A 23,228-nucleotide genomic window follows, 5' to 3' on the forward strand; every position below is an offset into this window, starting at 1 on the left:
TATGTTGAACCAGCCCTGCATCTCTGGGATGAAGCCTACTTGATCATAATGGATATTTTTTTAATGTGTTCTTGGATATGGTTTGCCAGTATTTTATTGAGAATTTTTGCATTGATGTTCATGAGTGAGATTGGCCTGTAATTATCTTTCTTGGTTTAGTATTCATGTGGTTTTGGTATTGGGTAACTGTAGCTTCATAAAAGGGGTTTGGCAATGACTCTTCTGATTCTATTTTGTGAAATACATTAAGGAGTATAGGTATTAGCTCTTCTTGGAAGTTCTGGTAGAATTCTGCATTGAAACCATCTGGTCCTGGGCTTTTTTAGTAGGGAGGTTTTTGATAACAGCTTCTAATTCTTCGCGACTTACAGGTGTATTTAAATTGTTCACTTGGTCTTGGTTTAACTTTGGTATATGGTACTTATCTAAAACATGTCTATTTCTTTTACATTTTCCAATTCTGTGGCATACAGGCTTTTGTAGTAAGATCTAACGATTCTCTGATTTTGTACTGTGTCTGTGGTTATGGTCCCCTTTTCATTTCTGATCTTATTAATTTGCGTGTTCTCTCTCTGCCGTTTGATTAGTTTGGATAGGGGTTTGTCAATCTTGTTGATTTTCTTCAAGAACCAGCTTTTTGTTTCATTGATTCTTTGGTCTGTTTTCTGTATCTATTTTGTTGATTTCAGCCCTCAGTTTGATTATTTGCAGTCTTCTACTTCTCCTGGGTGAGTCTGCTTTTTTTTTCTAGAGCTTTCAGGTGTGCTGTTAAGTCTCTAATGTGTGCTTTCTCCGTTTTCTTTATGTGGGCACTTAGTGCTATGAACTTTCTTCTTAGCACTGCTTTCATAGTGTCCCATAGGTTTGGGTATGTTGTGTCTTTATTTTCATTGAATTCAAGAAAGACTTTAATTTCTTTCTTTATTTCTTCCTTGACCCAGGTGTGGTTCAGTAGTTGACTGTTCTGTTTCCAAGAGTTTGTGGGCTTTCTGGTGGTACAATTGTTGAATTCTAAATTTATTCCATTGTGATCTGTTAGTACACATGTGGTTACTACAATTTCCTTGTATCTATGGATGCTTGCTGTTTTTTTTTTACAAATTATGTGATCAATATTTGAGAAGGTTCCATGCAATGCTGAGAAGAAGGTATATTCTCTTCTCTTTGGGTGGAATGTTCTATAGATGTCTGTTAAGTCTATTTGGTTTATTACATCTGTTAGTTCTCTTATTTCTCTGTTAAGTTTCTGTCTGGTTGACCTGTCCATTGGTGAGAGAGGAGTGTTGAAATCTCCTACTATTAGAGTATGGGGTTTGATGTATGCTTTCAGTTCTAGTAATGTTTCTTTTATATATGTGGGTGTTTTTGTATTAGGGTCATGGATATTCAGGATTGAGACTTCCTCCTGATGTATTGTTCCTGTAATGAGAATAAAGTGTCATTCCCCATCTCTTCTGATTGATTTTAGTTTGAAATCAATTTTGTTAGATATTAGTATAGCCACACCCACTTGTTTCTTTTATCTAACGAATTGGAAAGCTTTTCCCAACCATTTACTCAGAGGTACTGTTTGTCTTTGAGTTAGAGGTATGTTTCTTGTAAATAGCAGAATGTTGGATCCTGTTTTTGTATCCATTTTCTTAACCTGTGCCTTTTTATAGGTGAAGTGTGTCCATTGATATTAAGTGATATTAATGACCAGTGGCTGCTAACTCTGGTTATTTTTTCTGGTGGTAGTGTTTGCATGTTTCCCTTCTTTGAGTTGTGCTGGTGTAGGGTTGTTAGATGCTTGTGTTTATGGTTTATGGTTTAGTTTGTGGTTTTCCTTCTATTATTTTCTGTAAGGCTGGGTTTGTGGCTACATATTGTTTAAATCTGTTTTTGTCCTGAAATATCTTGTTTTCTCCATCGATGGTGAATGCGAGCTTTGCTGGATAAAGTAGTCTGGGCTTGCATCCATGGTCTCTTAATGTCTGTAGCACATCTGTCCAAGACCTTCTGTCTTTCCTGGTTTCCATTGATAAGTCATGTGTAATTCTGATAGATATCCCTTTATATGTTACTTGACCTTTTTCTCTTGCAGCTCTTAATATTTGTTCTTTATTCTGTATGTTTTGTGTTTTAATTATTATATGGTGAGGGAATGCTCTTTTTTGATCCACTCTATTTGGTATTCTGTATGCTTCTTATACCTTTATAGTACTATCCTTCTTTAGGTTGGGAAAGTTTTTTTTTCTATAATTTTGTTGAATATATTTTCTGGGCCTTTGAGCTATAATTCTTCTCCTTTTTCTACCTCTATTATTCTTAGGTTTGTTTTTTTCACGGTGTCCCAGATTTCCTGGATGTTTTGTGTTAAGAATTTGTTGGATTTGTTATTTTCTTTAATCAATGAGTTTATTTCCTTTATAGTATCTTCGGTGTCTGAGATTCTTTCTTCTATCTCTTGTATTCTGTTGGTTATGCTTGTCTCTGTAATTCCTGTTAGTTTACCCAGATTTTCCATATCCAGCCTTCTATCGGTTTGTGTTTTCTTCTTTATCTCGATTTCATTTTTCAAGTCTTGAACTGTTTCCATTACCAGTTTGATTGCTTTTTCTTGGTTTTCTTGGATATCTTTGAGAGATTTATTCATTTCTTCTACCTTTTTGTTTGTCTTCTCCACTTCTTTACAGCTGTTTTTCACATCCTGTTTAAGGTCCTCTATTATTTTCATAATGTTATGTTTAAAGTTGATTTCTTCTACTTCTTCTGGAGTAGGTTGTTCAATTCTTCTTCTTGCGTTATCCCTGGATTCTGGGTCATGTTGCCTTTCAGGTTGCTGGAGGAATTCTTACATTGATGCCTGCCCATCTCTTCCTTCAAATGCAGCCAGGAGAGTCTTGGCATCTTGGTCCAGTCTTTGCTGTGAATGACTCTCTGGGTGGATCTCCTCAGTGCAGGAGCAGGAACTGTTCCTGGGCCACGGACCAGTCTGGATGGATCTCCTCAACACAGGAACAGGGACTCCTAGGTAGTCCAAGGACCCCTGCAGACAAAAGGGTGATCTTGGGGGGAGGGCAGGGTCATGTGGAACAAAGAAGACCCTGCAGCAAAAGCTGAAGGTGCCCTGTACTCCCTTGCATGGACCTTCCGGCCTGCTGGGCTGTCAGACACTCATCCCTCTTGGTGGATAGCCTTAGTGCAGAAGCAGGAACTGTTCTTGGTTCAAGGACCTTGCAGACAATAGGGCAGGCTTGGGGGAGGCAGGGTGATATGTAACAAAGAAGCCCCTGCAGCAGGACCTTAGGGGGCCCTGTGCTCCCTTCTCAGACTATCTGACCTGGGATGGCACACACTCACCCTTCTGGATGGAATTCCTTAGCACAGAAACAGGGTCACCCAGTAGTCCAAGGACCCTGCAGACAAAAGGGCAAACTTGGGGGGAGGGCAGGGTCATGTGGAACAAAGAAGACCCTGCAGCAGAAATTGAAGGTGCCCTGCACTCCCTTTGCGGGGACCTTCTGGTGTGCCAGGCTGGCAGACACTCACCCCTCTCATGAAATTTTTTTTATTTCTTTTCTTTTTTTAATCTCTTTTCTATGTTCTCTTAAATTTTATTTTATTTTATATTAGGATGGAGGTTGCAGGGGTAGAGGGTGGAATAAAAGGGACAGGGAGGTGAATGAGATCAAGATGCATGATGTGTAAGCAGATAGAATAAAAATAAATAAAAAGAAAGAACACTTTAAACAGCATTTGAAAAAGAGTGAAAATAAGAGTGAGATAGGGAGAGTTAAAGAATTAGAAATAGCAGCCATGACACCGATCACAGAGGTCGGCCAAGAAGCCTCTTCTGAGATCACTCTCCATTTCTGAGCAAGATTATTGAGCAGTCGTCTCTGGATTTGTAGCACCGTGGAAAGGGCTGATCTTTAACTTTATAGGGGCCAAGCAACGTTTCACACTGAAAGTTTATCTCAGTGTAGAGGAAGTCACAAGGAACCCGGAGGAGCCAAGTTTTGTAAACTGAGTGTAGTTGAGCCACAGCTGAGACAGCTCCTACGCTCTGTCTTAGAGTGAGCTACAGGAGATGTTTTCTTGACTAAAGCTGTGTCCTAACAAAGGTGCAGAGACCATGATTTGACAGTGGAGGTGAACTCAGAGAATGACTGGATTCCCCTAAAAGAAGAGCTTGAGAGGCCCCCAGGTAATGGAATTCATAGCTCTGTCATAGGTCACAATTTTAAAGGGCTGAAGGATATACAGTCCTTTGTACCAGGAAAAGCCTAGTAGATCTTCTGGCAGATTATGAAGAAGGAGAACAATGTTTTGCCCTTTAACAACATGCTGTGACCCTGTTTCTACGGTGAGTTGGGCAGAGCTGAGAGTGTTGCCGCAAGTAGAAATGGAGGCTGGAAAGAAGAAGAGAAGAAGGCATTCCATGTGCATGGTGGAAAGAAAACGACCTCTGTCCTGAGCAGATGGACTCACCACTCAGCCTAGAGATGTAGGTATAGGATGTATATCCCGCTTTGGGGGGTGGGGCTCAGCAACACGACCTCCATTCACTTAGTACCCTGAAAGTATAGTTTTCTTTGCTTGGAACTCTCTCCTCGAGGGTCTACACACCTGCCCCTCCCTGCCCTCAGTCAGACTGCTCACACTCACGTACACTGAGTTTTGAGATGATGCCTCCCCTGACCTTTTCTCTACAAAACCTGGATCTTCACTTTCTTTTTTCCCTATTTCCTTTACGGCTGCATTCAACCTCTTCTTTCACATTCTATATGTCCTTGCTGCTCTGTCCTCCAGCCCCTGGGACTAGCGCTGAGTGAAGACAAGAGCACTATGGTCTTCTTTGGGGGCACAGGCATTGGGAAAGGCTCAGAAACTAGGTTGTCTAGCTTTTTGTCAATTTGACACTAGCAAGAGTCAGTTTCGCATAGGAACCATCAAATAAAAATGCCACAAAAAGACTGACCTGTTGGGAAACCTGTAGGACATTTTTTAATTGGTGGTGGATATGGAAAGGTCCAACCCAATAAGAATATGTCTAGCCCAGGGCTAGAGGTTCTAGGAGCTATAATTAGAAGGCTGAGCAAGCCATGAAGAGTGAGCCAGTAAGCAGTACTCCTCTGTTCTCGCTCCATCAATTTCTGGGTTTTGATTTATGAGGCTCTCACATTCAGAGCTAATAAATGCCACAGTTCCACATGCATGGCCAAAAATATTGTTCCCTGTCAACTCTGACACGAAGTGAGATACCAAACCGGGCAAAACGCTTTCCAGGGTCACATGTAGTTGAGTAGCAGATGACTCGTATTCACCTCTCTGTGAGGTTGCCATGGTTTCCTCATATGCATGGCTAAGCCTCAGGAGACTAAGCTGACTGTGACATCTTAAGCTGAGTTTCTTTCCATCAAGGACTTCCTTGATACAAAGGGAAGCATGAGATGGAGTCTGATACATGGTTGTCTGTCTCCACCGTGTGTTTCCTGCACTAAATGCTCAAACCCCAACATGGGGACACAGTGCAGAGGGGAGGCAGGAACAGGCTAAGCACAGCAGTCCTGTGTGTCTTAAGTCTCATCCAGCACAGAATGATCACAGAGAATCACTTACCATTCACCTGTAGATGCCCATGTATTAATTCCAGTTTCATATCTCTAGTCACAGTTTTTAGGGTGTAGAATCCAATATCATCCAGGGTGACATTGTGGAGCAGCAGAGATCCATTGCTGTACACTGTCTCTCTACCACTGTGTGCAGGGCCAGGCAAACTTGAATTCTTGTCTATGGCGTGTCTGGCAATCTCGTAGGTGATGAATGAAATCACACCTTTGTACCAGATAAAGGATTGAAGGTTGTCTGGGAGATCTCGAACAAGTAGAAGAACATTTGCCCCTTCTGTAACATTGGGTGGCACTATTTCAATAGTGGGTTGGTCAGAAGTGGTACGGCCCCCACAGGTTAAAATGGAGACTAGAAGGGAAGAGAAAAATCCATCGCTATTTGAACCTTTGTATTTAGGTAAAATGAGGCCCTGTGTCCTGAGCAGGTGTGTCCATAGTTCAGCCCAGGCTTGTGGGTGAGCATCTCCCTGTCCTACTGGGTAGAGGTCTGCACGTAGCCTCTATTCACTCCAAGTTCCCTCATGTGTCATGTCCTCTGTATGGTACTCTCTCCTCAGTTATCAACATGGCCCAGGCTTGCTGCCCTCGTATCCCCGCTCACATCAGTGTAGGTTGGGATTGGAGTGATGCCTCCCTGACCTCTTCCCTACACACCCTGCATCTTAACTCACTGGCTCTTTTTGTTGCTCTTCTGCTCCTCTTGTGGTTCCAGTCAACACCTGACTTCTCCTTCGAGCTTTCTTTATCTGCTCTCTCTTCTAGCCCATGAGAAGTGGAGAACTGTGAGAGACAGGATTTGTCTTACCTTTTTTAAAGTAAATCTGCCTAGAAAAAAAAAACTAGATACCTGTGGAGAATGAATGAATGATATCCCAAAAGCCTGTATGCTCATGCATTTATTTAAGAAATTCATAGGTGTGGAAATACAGTGATGCATGCTTCCATATGCCCTGATTTTTTCCTTGGACTTATTATATTTGTGTGTCAGTTTGTGTTGAAGGTCATGTCTCAGGATGTAGAGGTGGGTACCAGACACACTACCTACATGGAGGTCATGTCTCAGGATGTAGAGGTGGGTACCAGACACACTACCTACATGGAGGTCATGTCTCAGGATGTAGAGGTGGGTACCAGACACACTACCTACATGGAGGTCATGTCTCAGGATGTAGAGGTGGGTACCAGACACACTACCTACATGGAGGTCATGTCTCAGGATGTAGAGGTGGGTACCAGACACACTACCTACATGGAGGTCATGTCTCAGGATGTAGAGGTGGGTACCAGACACATTACCTACATGGAGGTCATGTCTCAGGATGTAGAGGTGGGTACCAGACACACTACCTACATGGAGGTCATGTCTCGGGATGTAGAGGTGGGTACAAGACACACTACCTACGTTGGAGGTCATGTCTCGGGATGTAGAGGTGAGTACAAGACACACTACCTACGTGGAGGTCAAGCAGCAACTTGTGATCCTTGGTTCACAGGTCATCAGACAATAAGACAAATGCCTATATCCCCTGAGTCATGTCACTTATCAACACCAGTTTGGTTTTTTATTTAGGAAGTCATAACTGTCAACATCAATCTTCAGATTATTTTTGTCATAGTGATTAAGTTTGGGTACAAACAATCTCGCCTTCACTTCCCCTTATTTTTTCTTGTTCACCAAGAGCTACCTGTTGCTGAGACTCTGGACTTCCCTGTGTCTTCTTCCCTACAAATCCTGAGACTCCTTTCAGGTCCTTGTCCCACTTAGGAGACTCCAGACAGTAGACCGGTCAAATTGTGGTCTCCTCACCTGTGAGTAGGAGTCTCTGAGAGTCAGTGACCCCTTGCAGAGAGGACAGGGGGTGTCTCCCTAGTCTCTGTGACCTGATCTGTCATCATTCTGTGGCAAGTCTGCTCCCAAGCTCTACTCTCCTTTCCTCATGTGAACTGAGCCTCCTCCCAGGATGGAGCATCTCCCAGAGTTCCATAGGCTGTGGGGTTCTCTATTCAAAACACTGCTCTGCCCCCTTACTCTCTGTACTACCCCACATTATTTTTAATTTTCTCTCTTTATGTTTCAGTCCTCCACACCACACAGTGATCAAAAGGGCTGATGAGCATCCCTGTTCCCTGAGAGTACAGCAGCTCACCCTGGGGCTGCCCCTCTGTTGTGTCCTGGCCTTGGTTATCAGCATGAAAGATGGAGTCTCTGCACTCTCTGAGTGACACAGAAACACAGCTGGGCACCCAGGCAGCCCTATGTCCTCAATACTCTAGAAACATGGAACTTGCTCTCAGTGAGGTGTCAGAAATGTTTGTGAGAGCTTCAAAAGGACCAGCTGAGTGATGTGCAGGGAGGGGACAGATCCATTCTCACTGCAGTCACCAGCCAGGGATCTGACCTGGGACAAAGACCAAGAACCAGGTGTGTCAGCAGTCTCCCACCCTAAGTGTGTGGGAAAAGGTGGCCTGAGTCACTCTAAAGAGGGCTCTGGGCTCCATCACCTCATGGGCAATTTCATGACGATGCTCACACTTCCTCTTTATGCTGAGCTGTGTAATAGGTCTGCCCGTGTACTCCCTGGCATTTTTAAATGCCTTGGACCTCTCTCTAGGTGATTCCCCTTGGCTACACTATATTTCCCAAAGGAAATACATCAAGAGGGGAATGTACATTATCTCCTGGGAGAGTAGCAGATTCAGGAATCAGCCAGTAGTTTGGAAAAAGCTGTTTCAGTGACTTTGGGGTTTGTAGGGAAATGGGTGGGAACCAGATAACAAGATAAGTTCTTGGTTCAGGTAAATACTTTTGAGTATTGACTGTGTGTTCTGAAGCTCTCCCTGGTGATCACTGGGGAAGCCACAGCTCACAGCTGGGGAGCTGTGCATTGCAGCAGAGCCTGTAGCCATTTGCCTGTAGGAGAGAATTCTCTGAACTCGAGCAGAGAGAACAATAACTTGCCAGGATGACCTGTGTCCTCAGTCCCTCTCCTTAGTGACCTTGATCTTCCTGTCTCATAAGCCCGTCAGGAGAGTTCATTAATGACCTGGGCACCTGTCCAGCTGTGCTCTCCATGCTGAGTCTCTGAAGGAGATGTCCAGGGGACCTAGTCTAACCACGGCTCTCATGACAGTGCACTGGCTGGTCCAGACAGCACAAGACTTTGAGTACTAGAAAGCACTGTTCCCGACCATAAGGAAGTCAAAATCCAACCTTCACAAAATGCTTCTCCAGGATACCTGAAGCTGAGTCTGGGAGAGAAGTCTGGAGCCAGGGCATCCTGTTGTTCACCTCTCCCTGAGGATCCAGTGTTTTCCTCAATCAGGCCCAATGTTGGTCCCTCAGGTCTTCTCAAGGACACATTCCTGTGAGAACTCCAGAATTCCAGACAAAGGCTGATATCCCTGGCTGGACTACCTGCCATACATCCACATGTCTGCAAGGATTCTGGTCCACTGCAGTTATTTTCCACCACATGTGTCCTGCACTAAAATTCTCAGACCTCGACATGGGGACGCAATGCAGAGGGGAGGTAGGCACAGGCCAGACCTGACGATTCTGTGTGTCCGGTGGAACAAATCCCACTCAATACCCAGCGTTCACAAAGAACCACTTACTGTACACAGGGAGGTGGATGGTTGTTAGTGACACAACTCTTGAATGTCTACCGATGGTTCGTAGGGTATAGAATCCTGTGTCCACATGGGTGACATTGGAAATCCACAGGGATCCATTGCGATAGACTGTCTCTCTACCGCTGTATTCAGGCCCCGGCAAACTTAAATTGTTGTTCAGTTCATAGAGTACAATTCTGCGTTTCATATTTGTTAGCCCTTTGAACCAAGCAAAGGCTAGCAGATTCTCTGGCAGACTGTGGACATATAGAAGGACAACTGTCTCCTTCGAACACATTGGGCGGCACTGATTCAATGGTGACTTCAGCAGTGGCGGGAATGACACCAGATTAAAAGGAAGGCTAGAAGGAAGGAGGAAAATATAGAGGTGTGATCATCACTTAGGTGTGTGGGTAGGGCTGTGACCACGCTCCTTGGTGGAGGTGAGCAACATGGCCTCCATTCCCTCAGAGCCTCTGATGGTGTCTTCTCCTCTCTATGAAATAATCTTCTCACTTGTCTCCCTGGCTTCCCCTTCAGCATCCCCATATCCCTCCTCGCATAAAGAGTATTTAGTATGAGGAATTCACTGGCAACCTCCTTTTCCTCTAGAGGGTCCTCACTTTCTGATTTTTCTCTGTTCCCTTTGTGTTATCAGCCAACCCCTGACATCAGTTTCTGGATCCACTGACTTCCAGTCCGCTAGAACCAGGGCTTTGTGAGGACAAGAATTATTAGTGTGACCTTCTAGGAAGATTCAGTTCCTGGAAAAGATTCAGACACCTTTACAGAAGGAGAGAAAGAAGGAACAGAGGAATGTTGGAAGGAAGGGTGTCGCCATGATATCACCTACATAGGTCATGGTTTGGAGTGAATGGTAATAACTATATTCAACTTTGATTTATTTTTTAATTTACTTATATACTTTATGTGTGTATTTCTGGAGGCACACGGGTCAGTGTGTGCAGATGTAGGACCATGCCAGAGCAACCGTGCGGAGGGCAGAGAAGAGGCTGCAGGAGTCTGTTTCTCCATCTGCCATGTGGGAACTGAGGAGTGAATTCAGATGGTCTTGTCTCCCACACTGAGCCATCTCACTGGCTCACCCCTGTCATGACTGGGACATAGGGCTTCAGAACATGGCAGCCAAGAGAGTCACTTCGAAAAGGGAGTGACTGGAGTTTTTCTCGTCCCTCATCACCTCCTGTCCACTGAGCGCTTCAGAATGCTTCCCTCGCTGTACCTTCTGCCCCATAACTGCAAAGAGAAGCCTCAAGTCCCCTCTCGGGTACCTGTCCTCTTAGGCGACTCCAGGCTGCTACTGAGTTTCCCTCAACCCACAGTCAGGGAGTGGGTACACTTACCTGTGAGCAGGAGCCCCTGCCAGGGCGTGCAGCCCTTGTAGGGAATCACAGAGGACACCTCCATCTCTCTTCCCACTGTGCAGTTCTCCCTCTGAGGAGAAGAGTTTCAGTTCCAACACAGCCCCCAGGCTCTACTGTCCTTCCAGCTGAGCTGAGTGTCCTCACAGGCGTTTCCCACAACCGGATGTGCTGAGGGTTGTTGGATCTGTGTCCAAGGCATTGCTCTGTCCCTTCCATTCCCAGTGCTGTCCCATATCCCTCTCAACTTCTGTTTATGTTTCTCCTACAAGCACCATATTGAGCAACAATGCTGATAAGCATCCCCATGCTCTCAGAGAACAGCAGCTCATCCCAGGGCTGGCACAGGCTGTGTTCTGGCCCTGGGTCTATCAGCATCCAAGAAAGAGCCTCCATCCTGCCTACGTGTCCCTGTGACACAGATTCCCAACTGAGCATCCAGGCTGCGCTATGTTCTCCTGCTCTGGGAGGATGGGATTTACTCCCAGCAGGAAGGTGACAGAGATGTTTCTGAGAGCAAAAAAGAGACCAGCTGAGGGATGACTAGGGATGAAGGCCAATTCTGTATGGCTAATGTCATGAGTCAAACTCCTGATTCGGGAGGGAGACCCAGGAGCAGCTGTGTGAGGAATTCCATGATCTCAATGTTGTGGCAGGGGTGACCTGTGTGTCCTTGAGAGGACTGTGGACTCCCTCTTTCTATGGAGGGCTTCAAGGCAGCCTTCAGCATTACGTGTTGGCTGAGCTGTGTGTTGGGTAAGCCCAAGTCCTCCCTGATCTTACTGGGTCACCTTTGCATTTCGTCTTGGTGATTCCCTGGTGGTAATCCTGTCATCCACTGTGGAGATGCCAGGAGGGAAGGGGCTTTCAGGTTACCTGTACAGAAGAAAGATGTTCTCAGACACAGGTCACAGCAGGGTCCAGGTGGGGAACTCTGGGTTAGTGGAGACAGGGATGGAAATGAATCTCCTAGGCAAGGTCATAACTCAGGGAAACAATTTTCTGAGGTTTGAGCGTGTGTTCTGATACTGCCCCCTTGGGGTCACTTGGAGAACTGCAATCTCATGCCTAGGGCTACACTAGGCAAGGTCAGCAAGTCAAATGTGGCCTGCCTAATACCCTGAGGGGGGGGGGATGTGGGGCCTGTCATCCTGCTCACTGTGCTCTTCAGAACTCCTAGTGGTAGGGTAGGCCTAGGCAAGGTTTCAGAGTTTCCTGGGAAGCCCTGGACAAAAGTCAAAATAGAAGAATATAGGTACCCTCAGGAGGAGCCCTGTGCTAGGAAAGTTTCAGAGAAAAGTCCTAGGACATTTCTCTGGAGACTCAAAGGAAAGGACACTAACATATGGGCTGCACATGCATGTTTGGACCCATCACTGGTGTCTAAATCCTTCCTTCTCTTTACCCACAGGTTCCAGAGGGGCTGTGATCTCTAGTACAGAGAACACTGATTTAAATGGATGAGTCTTCTACTCTTCCTTATATACTGCTCTATTTCTTTCTCTTGTTATGTTTAAAAAACAATACCCTCAGCAACAGCAGTTTAGGAGAGAGAAAAGGGTCCATTTCCTTCTGGGGACAGCACTGAAAGAAGTCAAGGCATAAAGCAGGCTGCTCTCTCCTTACACTAAGCTAGCTTTCCTTTATCTATTTATTTATTTAGGTTTTTAGTACAGGGTTTCAGTGTATAGCCTTCGTTGTCCTGGACCTTGCTCTGTAGACCAGGCTGGCCTTGAACTCACAGAGATTCACTTGCCTCTGTCTCCCTAGTCCTGGGATTAGTCCTGGTGTCTGCACCACCACCACCTGACAAGCTAGCTTTCTTATACAATCAAGAATGGTCTGCTTAGAGATGGTGCTACCCACAGTGGCCTGGTTCCTCCTGAATCAATTAGGACAATCTGTCACAGACATGCACAGTCTGACCTGATAAAGACAGACCATAGACATGCAGTTGTGTTACTCAGTTTGGACTCTTTTTCCACCAAAGTGACCTTGGGTTGTGTCAAGGTGACAACAAATGCTAACTAGGACACCATTTCAAACTGCTAAGTCCTCCTCCTCCATAGGAAATTCCGCATTATCCAAGTAAGCATCCCTCTCAGTTCCCCACAGTTCTCACTTGTCCTGGTGTCCACAGACTCTCATAGCTGGACACTCAGAGCCAGGATTCAGCTTGGGGGCATCTTCCCTGGGTTTTACTTTTTCTGTTTCACAGATCCTTGGTCCAGAGATGCTCTGAAGTCTTATACTCTAAAGAATTAATGATATAGCCTCATCAAACCATAAGAGTCATCCTGACTCAGGACGGACCTTCCAGGCATCTCCAACATCTGCCTCTTCTGAAATCAGAGCAAAAGCCAGTCACCAGGTGAGAAAAGACAGAAACTGGGAGCATTTCAGGTGAAAGAACATGAACATAGTTCCAAGCACTGGGTGTTCCTTCTGGGTCATGGAGATCATGAAAGCAAATGGTAGAGCCATGAAGGCAAGAATTAGTGACAGAAAAAAAATATACTTGACCTAAAGTACAATCTCTCTCCCTGAAACAAAGCCCCCAACACATTCAAGACCAGTCCAGGAGAAACCAGAGAAGTAAGGAGAGGAGAAAGAATCATAGCTGAGATCTAATGAGAGGATTGGAATTTGTTTGTACCACGGTATCTATCCATAAAAACCAAGGCTTTACCCCAAAGCTTGAAGCTATCATTTCAGGCATCTACTTACCAAGACCTGTAATTTTTTTAATGGTTAAGTATATTTACTGAGTGTTTGCATAAGGCCAGACTTTCTATGTACACATTCAGTTATTTATCATATGACCCTCTTTTTTTTCTTTTTATTGATGTTATTGAGCTATACATTTTTCTCTGCTCTACTCCCTTCCTCTCACCTCCCCTTTAACCCTCTCCCATAGTCTCCATGCTCCCAATTTACTCAGGAGATCTTGTAAGATCTGTAATTTTCTTCACTGTGATTGTATTGGGGACAATGGCAGAGTTATGGACTTGGGAGATATAGAATCCACTCATATTAATATTGATATTGGGAATAAAGAGTTCTTGGGAAGATGACTGTAGCTTCCTATTGATGAGTCAAGAGTGCTGTGCAGGTGGATTAGAGGCTGTACAGAAGGAGAAGTTGAGGTTTGACTCTGGATGGAAATGAATATTTGAGTGGGATATGATAGGGACATCTGGACCATCTGGAGCAAACAGAATAAAGGCACATATGATGTCAGCAGAGGGAAGGGCAATCCTTTTTCTTCAGAAGGCCAAACTATCTCTCTGAGCTGTGCTATAAACTTAGTTGGGCAGGACCCAGAGCTGAGGAACAGATTAGTAGAAGAGTATTCATGCAGCAGACACAAGTCCTGATCCATCTAGAGTGCAGCACACTCACATGCGCACTGAGCCTGAGTCTGAGCTGTCCCCTGTCTCCATCACCCTGAGCCTCTCTAGGCAGGAGAAGCCCTTCTAACCCATTCTAGCTCAATGCTGGGCCAAGCTGCACGAGCTTGGACTAGGCCAGGAGGTCCTGGTCAGCCTAGGCATCTGTGTTGTGGGCCTATGTCACCAACCCAAGAGAGACCTAGTGTCCTAGCTCTACTCTTCTGTACTTATGCAATTGTAGCCATGATGAAATAGAAATTACTCAAGGTAATGTTCAGAGTGAATGGGTCACTTAGGGAGGCACTCACTGGGTTCACACTCATTGGTTCCTGAATCCATTGTGACTTGAGAGTCCGCTTGCCCTCTGACAGCTTCAGCCTGTCACATTCTGAGAGGCTTGACCATTTTTCCACAACAGGTAGGTTGTGTTATGACTCTCGGATTCATGCTTTAAGGCCACTCTTCTCACCCTCCATGGGGTTAGAATTGTTCTTTGTGATGTTGGCCTTGGGTATCAGTGCTGTGCAGATAACTGGGAGAAGACGCCCCCTGTGGGGCCTCTGGTACTAGCAAAGGCCTCTTTTGACCATTGTTGGTCTTTCTAAGCCCTACCTCCAGTCCCTGTCCTTGAGATCCAGGCAGAAGATGACTCAGGAGGACCTGAGTGCTCAGAGATGGTATGTCTCCTGTGCTGTGGGAGAGAGAGGTCTTTGTCATGTGTGAGCTGGGCTGCAGAGCTTGATGGTACAGATCTAGGACCTGGACTCAGAGCCCCATTGTCTCTCCTGGTCCTTACTGAGGTACTGCCTACATTGAGCCATGGAAAGCTGTGCTCCTTCAACTGCACTGACCACCCTTGCCCAACCTGGTCCAGAGCCCTACGATACCTTGCTATTCACAGAAGTCCTATGTATAGGACAGAATAAGACTTCCCATTGAATGTCCCTGAGAAGCATCCACAGCCTGTCCTCGGGACTTGATTAATTCACACACATGAGATTATGAGGGGTCCTAGTACTCAGCTCACTACCCAGGTTGGACCATAACATGTATCAACCTTCCCAGGTATTTGATGGTGTCTGACATGACGTACAGGGCTTAAAGGGTAAAGAATGGGTCTCAGAATGATCTAAGAGATGGGAGGGCATGGAGTACAGATGGGCTTGAAACAGAACCATTATTTCTCCCTGTTCTATAGTACACTGTATCCCATAGGTGAGGACCATGCAGGGAAATGTGTTGAAATGTGAATGGCTGTTTTCTTTCTTGTAATTTTTATGTGTATAGATACTTTGACTTCATATATATATAAGAAGAATACATTGGATCCCCTGGAAATGGAGTTACAGATGGTTATAAGCTGTCATACTTGTGCTGTGAACTAAACTTGGGTCCTCTACAACAGATTCCAGTGCTCTTGGCTACTGAGTCATCTCTCCAGTCCTTCCTGATAGATATTTCCAGAGGTAAATGTTTTCAGAACTAGATCTGACTGGTAGAAGGTAGAGTGTAAGAAGTTGCTAGAACACTGCCTGAAACAGGTGTGCTTGGCAGATCTGGCCTAGGGATATGAGACTCTGCTCTCTCCATAAGAGAGCATTGTTACTAATACCCAGGCTCTAAGACTAATCCCTGAAAGGATTGCTTCTCTAAAGAGCACAGTGAAGTATAATGAAAGACAGATGTTAAAGCTGTTTGAAATCAGTGACTTCTTCAGCAGAAAGTTCCTGTGTTAGAGGCAGGATCTATTGGAAGGGACAAAGCAAAGCCCTGTCCTTCACCTTCCAGGAGTAACAGTGTCACACCAGAAAACACATGATTTCCTGTCTAGTACGTGGGCTGTGGATTCCTGGAATTCAGCAGAAATTCTTGAGAGGCAGGTGATTTAGTTCTAGAGTTGAATCTAACTGTTCATTTATTTTCATGACCTAGAAAATATGCTCCCTCAAGCTGCAGATGACCAAGATTAACATCTCTGAAAGACAGCTCCTCCCTCTCCACAGACATCTGACAAGGCCTCCAAGGTAGAGACGCTGGATATGTAGCTGTAGACAGAGAGCTAATGCTTCACATCTGCCAGCCATAAACTCCGTGAGCCCAATTTGACCACTGTGTTTTCTGTGTCTCAATATCCCAGTGAAAGAACACATGGTAAATGATTATTGCCATGGCAATAAGGTAGGCTAAATATGATCAGGAATCTAACATTGGGACAGGACAGCTGTACACATCAGTCATGTCTGTTACCATTTACCTACAGAAGAGTGTTCAATAAACTTAATCTCTGAGGATATATAGTCATCAGGAGCACCTGGGTCTTCTATTCCCCCTTGCATACCATGACATTCCTGTGAAGCCTCTAAGACCATCAGAACAGTTGGCTACAGGCCTGGACACCTGTGCAGCTGTGCTCTTCATGCCAAAACTCAGAAGGACATGCCCATATGACCTAGCCTAACTGCGGCTCTCATGGAACACTGGCTGGATCCATGACCTAGAAGACTCAGACAATTGATAAATCCTTCTTCTCTGTTAGCTCTAACATGTCAGGTTACAAACCCTGCCCAATCTCCATCAACTTACCTGGAGTAAGGATTCTAGGACAATGATCTGGAGGCAGAACTTTCTGGTATTTAGTCTTCCCTCTAGTTAGGGATTTCATAGTTCCATCAGCCAGACCCTCTCTGAGTACCACAGTTTTCTTGGGGCTACATTTATGGTGAGACACATACAATCTGGGCTTGTTTTGATCCTTTGGCTGCATTGCTTCCCCCACACATCCTGCTCTCGGCACGGTAAATTCAGATAAAAGATCCTAACATAGCCTATAATTTGTGATCCTAGAGAAGCTAAATACGAAGGTGAACCCAAAGAAAAACATATAGTTATCCTCCTGGACATTGGAAGTAGACAAGATTGCTGGGCAAAAATTGGGAACTTGGAGGTGGGGTGGGATGGGGGTAAGGGGAAATGAGGAGAGAAAAGTGATAAGGGGAGGGTGGGGGAGCTTGGGGGAATGGGATGGTTGGGATAAAGAAAGGGTGGATATGGGAGCAGGGAAGTATATATCTTAATTAAGGGAGCCATCCTAGGGTTGGTAAGAGACTTGACTCTAGAGGAGCTCCCAGGTGTCCAGGGAGATGTCCCCAGTTAGTTCCTTGGGAAGCTGAGGATAGGGAACCTGAAATGACCCTATCCTATAGCCATACTGATGAATATCTTTCATATCACCATAGAACTTCATCTGGTGATGGATGGAGATAGAGACAGAGACCCACACTGGAGCACTGGACTGAGCTCCCAAGGTCCCAATGAGGAGCAGAAGGAGGGAGAACGTGAGCAAGGAAGTCAGGACTGTGAGGGGTGCACCCACCCACTGAGACAGTGGGGCTGATCTAAATGAAAATTATTATTGTAAGTTAAAATGCAAAAGTGAAAGCTGGGGATATAGCTCATTAGCAGCATGCTCACCTAACATTCACAAAGCGCCAAGTGGATTCAATCCCCAGCACTAGATAAACCGGACATGGTGGCACACACCTGTAATCTGATCACTTATAGGCAGAGGCAGGAGGATCAGTAGTTCAAGGTCATCCTTGGCTTAGGTGAGCTCCAGATTTAGGAGAGACCCTGTCTGAAAAAAATTGGTGGGTGGGTGTCTTGTAACTTTTCTATTGCTGTAAAGAGACACTATGATCAAGGCAAACTATAAAAGCCATTAAACGGGGGCTTGCCTACAGCATCAGAGTTAGTCCGTGGTCATCATGGCAGGCAGCATGGAGGCAGGCAAGCATGCACTGGAGCAGTAGCTGAGAGCTGTCTGATCCACAGGCATGCTGTAGGAGGCCTCTTGTTTGTTTCCTGGCCACCCAGTCTCCCAAAATAATCACACAGAAACTATATTATTTAAATCACTGTTTGGCCAATCACTTAAGCATATTGCTAGCTAGCTCTTGCATCTAGAATTAATCCATTTTCATTATTTTATATTTTCTCATAAGGCTTGTGGCCTCCTGGCAAGGTTCCAGCTGTCAGCTTGCATCTTTCCCCTCTGGCGCCTCCATGGCATCTCTCTGACTCCGCCTTCTTTCTCCCAGCATTCAGTTCAGCTTTCCCCACCTACTTCTGTTCTGCCCTATATAGGTCCAAGGAAGTTTCTTTATTCATTAACCAATTAAAGCAACACTTAGACAGAAGGACTTCCCACACCACAGAAACACAGAAGAGAGAGCCGGACAGGGCCTGGTGTGGGCTTTTGAAAGCTCCTCCAACAAGGTCATACCTCTTAATCCTTCTCAAACTGCAGAACCAAACATTCAAATATATGAGCCTATGGGGACCATGCTCTTTCAAACCAGTGCAGTGGAGGATGGAGAGATGGCTCAGTGGTTAATAGCACCTGCTGCTCTTGCAGAGGACGAGTATTCCACTTGAAACACCCACAAGTGACTCACAACTACCTGTAACTCCAGTTTTACAAATTCTATGTCCTCTTCTGGCCTCCAAGGGCACCTGCATACACACATAGACAAAAAACAAAATTCATTATTTTTTTCAAAAACAGGGCAGGGGGCCGGGCGGCGGTGGCGCACGCCTTTAATCCCAGCACTCGGGAGGCAGAGGCAGGCGGATCTCTGTGAGTTCAAGACCAGCCTGGTCTACAAGAGCTAGTTCCAAGACAGGCTCCAAAACCACAGAGAAACCCTGTCTCAAAAAAAAAAAAAAACATAGTTGACACCTCTATTGGGATAATTCACACATAATCAATCAAGTAAACAGCTCATTCTGTAGGTCTGAAGTTTGAAAGCACTCTTGATGATTAATGAACATTTAATGCCGATGGCCCAGCACCTCATTAGATCACCCACCCAAAGCCACAGGATCCTCGGTGGGAAATGAACATTGTCAGTAAGCACAATTAAAATCCAGAGAAAATATATCCTGATTGCTCGACACTTGGGAATAGGGGAGGTAGGGGAGATGATTCAACATTCCTCCAAGGTCACAACCTCTTTATCGTCCACTCTGCCTGTCAGTTATCTCCTGCTTCAGACTCTGACCTTGGCCTACTGGCTCCTTGAAGTCACCCAACCTGGCCTCTTTGGGGATTGCTGGTTCTGTGTTCCTCCTGGCGCTAGCTCACAACTTCCACTTACAGCTTCTCCTATAGCCTTACCTCACCTTTCACCAGCTGCCCCAGTCCAGTGTTGCCATGACTCCCTACCTCTTTCATATCACTCTCATTGCCATGGCAAACTGCTTTAAGGTGTCTGGGACACATTTTGCAGAGACATTAAATCTCCTAGACTGCAACAAAACCTCAACCCTCAACACCAGCTCAGTCTCAGTGCCCTGTCATCCATAACACCTCGGTTCTTTGTGGTACTCAAGTCTACTATCGCCTACCTGCTAATTGGTCAAGAGTTTGTGTGTTCGTATTTCTCTTCCCAAGTTGGGAGTGATAGAGAAAAGCCCCTACTAATTCTGGCCGTGCACTCAGTAGCTGCCCAACATAATAAAAGGTGGTTCAAATCTTGCCCCTTCTGGCTGTTGCAAGAATAACTGCAGGTGTTGCCACTGGGACAGTTGAAGAAAACACAAGGAAAAAAGAAATCCAACCCAAGCCTGCTCAGGGGGCAATTTTCTCCAAGCAAGTAGAACTGTCTCAGCACTTCTAAACTATTTATTCTCAGGATACCTGAAGAAAAACAAACGAGTCCAACTGAGATGTCTGGTCAATTCACATCCAGGAGGAAGAAAGAATCTATCCCTGGACATCTGGTTGACCTGCTGCATCCATGAGAAAGAGAGGCTCACTTCCCGGGGAAGTACTGGTATACCCCATATGTTCCTACTTCCTGGTCCTGCCTCTGAGATATGATAAGAACTCTGTCTCCCCCCTGTGGTTGGAGTTGAACAGACTCACTTTCAAAGCTCTGCCTCTCTGTTCTTTCTTGCTTGGTTTTTGTTTTGTTTTTATTATTTATTTGATTTTTAATTATGTGTATATGGAGGAGTTGTGTACACATGTGGGGGAAGGTGGCTGCAGAGTCCAGAAGAGGCTTTGGAGCCCCTGAAAATGGAGTTACAAGTGGCTTGAAGCTCTCAATGTAGTTGCTGGGAATCAAACTCAGGTCCTCTGTGAGAGCAACGCATGCTCTTAGCCCAGCGTTTCTCAGCCTGAGGGTCACGACCCCTTTGGGAGGGTCAAACAACCCTCTCACAGGGGTCACTTAAGACCATCCACATATCAGATATTTACATTATAATTCATAGCAGTACCAAAATTACAGTTATGAAGTAGCAATAAAATAATTTTATAGTTGGGGGTCACCATAGCATGAGGAGCTGTATTAAAGCCAACGTCACAGCATTAGGGAGGTTGAGAGCCACTTGTCTTAGCCACTGAACCATCTCTCCAGCCTCAGGATAAGCACATTTATTGGCAGTGTTTTCCCCCTGTACCAATAACACTGGGGCTTTATCCCTAAAGCAGCCCACTTGTCTCGTGTGGGTCCACGCAGATAGGCTGGAAGCCAGCCAGGCTGACCCACCTGCCACTTCAACGAACGAAGATGTGGTGAGAGGTGAGAAAGATGGAAGAGCCAAGTGGGGTGTGCGCTATGGAGAAAGGTGGGACTGGAGATGTGAAGACAGTGGTGACAGGTGTGAAAGAGCTGAGGTCAATGGTGGAACATGTCTGTGCCCAGTGGGGTTGACAGGGTCGTGTGCATAAGCCTGGAGCTTATAAGGATGCAGACTCAGCCCCCAAACACACCTCCAGGCCATGGGGCTGTCCTGGATCCGGGCAATGATGGAGGCCCAAGATAAGGAATGGTTCACTTTCCAGGACTGGACTCCTCAAAGGATCACTGTGGTTCATGGATGCCACTGAGGCCCATGTGTGATTAGTGGTCCTGATGCAGCCGGGGACTGAATTAATGGACTTGGCTCATGTTACCACCTAACATCATTCAGATGTGGGTGATCTATGCCTCGGCTTGGAGCCATGTTGATATCCATGAGCCATGTTGATGTGAGTGTCCTGTGCCATGTCTGAATCTGTGCTGCCACCAAGGGCCATGTCTATGTCCAAGGTCCTGTTGCGTCTGGGGTCTGTGTTGATGTCTAGGACCATGTTAACCACCAAAGGTCATACAGATGTCCATGGTCTATGCTGCAGGCTGAAGCCATGTGATGTCCACCACATGAGTGACCTGCACTGCCACTTGAGGCCATGACTGTGGTCCAGGCTTTCTCTAGGTCTGTGGCCCTATTATAGCTGAGAACCTTGTTTGTAGTCTGTGCTGTCACCAAAAACCATGTGGAAGCTTGTGGTCCATGCTCCCATCTACTGTAAAGAGCAAGGAAGCTGCCTTTGCAGTGATATTGATGGCTGCAAAGTTGAGAAAGAGGGACATGGAAGGATTCAGTGACAACCCTTACTCTCTCCCCAACACCCACCCAAAAAAATAAGTTACAGCCTAAAAAGGAAGTCATCAAAAGAGAACTCTTAAGAAATGTATTAAGTGTGTATTAAGGAAAGCTAAAGTGTAGCTTTCCACAATTGATGGCTTCCAGTGGGGGAGTAGGAGGGGAAAGACTCCATTCTATTTAAGGGGGGGGGGCCACTGATAGTTTGACCACACTCTGGTAAATCTATAGATAACACAAATTGGACTCTCTTCATTTTATTCAGGAAAGGTGACAAGGGTAAGGGGAGCAGATACGAAAGAACTGGGCAATGAGTGTAATCAAGATATATGATACGAAATTCCCAAAGAATCAATAAAAATATTATATTAAAAACAATCATGCATTGAACTAACCACCAATGAGTGGAGAAGGTGGTATCAGGATTAATGAGGTTTTAATGGGAGTTTAAGGTGACTGTTTCAATGTGTGACCAAAAGGAAGCTGCAGTTTGCAGATGACGAGCCAAATAAACAGCCATTCTAGCTACAGCAAAGCCCAAGTGCTTCCTTACTTACAGCCTCCCATTATCCAACCCAAAGCATTAGCCATCCACGCTGTATACACACCCACCACCTAGTCACTCGCTAGTATCTCAGTCATCAGATGATTGTGGCCAGGGAATCACCGAGCCCCGCTTTTCATAATTTCTCTGTGTTTAAAACAGGGAAGTCAGGCGGAACCAATGAACCCTTCCTGATCCCTAGAAATGGACCAGGGACAGCACAGGTGAGGCTGGCTTCACATTGGTCACCATGTCCACCCCCTCTCATAATGACACTGCAAAAGTCCAAAGCTGTCCTCTACCATACACGTGGCTCAGCTGCCAGAATGAACTTGCCTCCTAGTGGACATTCTGGGCCACGGCTTTTATTTATGCAAATAAAAGATAAGGGCAATAGCCTGGCCAGGCTGTGGACTTGAGCACCTTAAAATGGGACATCAGGCGGCACCCAGATTGAGATGGGAAGGGAGGGATATTTTAGTAATAAACAATGTCCCAGTACTTATGTGAGGAAGGAAGAGGAAAAAAGGAAGACTGGGAAGATCATGTGTTCGGTCTCTGGGGGGGCGGGGGCTGAAATGCCCTGTGGGAGTAGCCCTGAGTCTCTCTGGGGAGGGGTCACCATTTGGCGGGCTTTCTCAGAGGTGGAGTCTGGACTGAGGCAACCCCCAGAGGAAAGAGCCTGGAAAGGAGGCCTCCGCCCAAACACTTCAAACTCCCAGACACACGGATGCCTGAGACCGGGGTGACCCCGACCCGAACATTCCAGACTCTTTGACAGAAAGATGTCCGCAGCTGGGGTGAAGCTTCCAACCAAACAGTTAGGATGGACCAACCCAAGGCCCAGGATGTGGGCCTGGGTGATAGGTAACTGAGCTGATCCGTCTAGGTCTAGGTCCAGGTCACTGGGACCACCCTCCTCAGGCAAGGGGCTGAGCCAGCTCTCATAGGCCCATGGTAAAGGGCATTTTCTTAAATAGTGATTGATGGGGGAAGGCCCATTGTGAATGGAGCCATCCCTAGGCTGGTGGTCCGAGACTCTATAAGAAGCTCCTGCCTCCAGGTTCCTTCCCTGCTTGAGTTCCTGTCCTGATTTCCCTCAGTGATGGACTGTTACCTAAACATGTAAGCCAAATAAACTGTTTCCTCCCCAACTTGCTTTGGTCGTGGTGTTTCATCCCAGCAATAATAACCCTAACTAGGGTAAGCGTTTACTGGGAAAGAAGGCTCACAAAATCAATTTGTTTTG

The 23,228-nt window shown here is 45.7% G+C and overlaps 1 protein-coding gene across 1 annotated transcript; it reads right to left on the reverse strand.

The window, feature by feature from the left end:
- Positions 1-4,161: 4,161 nt before the first annotated feature.
- LOC126494795 (carcinoembryonic antigen-related cell adhesion molecule 3-like) lies at positions 4,162-10,844 on the reverse strand. The gene is given in 5 exon segments (XM_050132209.1): positions 4,162-4,394; positions 5,605-5,964; positions 9,231-9,504; positions 9,506-9,573; positions 10,577-10,844. Coding segments are annotated over 5 exon segments (1,014 nt in total). The 5' UTR covers positions 10,656-10,844.
- Between the last annotated feature and the right edge of the window lie 12,384 nt (positions 10,845-23,228).

This window comes from Alexandromys fortis, unplaced genomic scaffold (genome assembly GCF_014885135.2).
Source record: "Alexandromys fortis isolate MF-2015 unplaced genomic scaffold, M_Fortis_MF-2015_v1.1 scaffold_408, whole genome shotgun sequence".
NCBI lineage: Eukaryota > Metazoa > Chordata > Mammalia > Rodentia > Cricetidae > Alexandromys > Alexandromys fortis.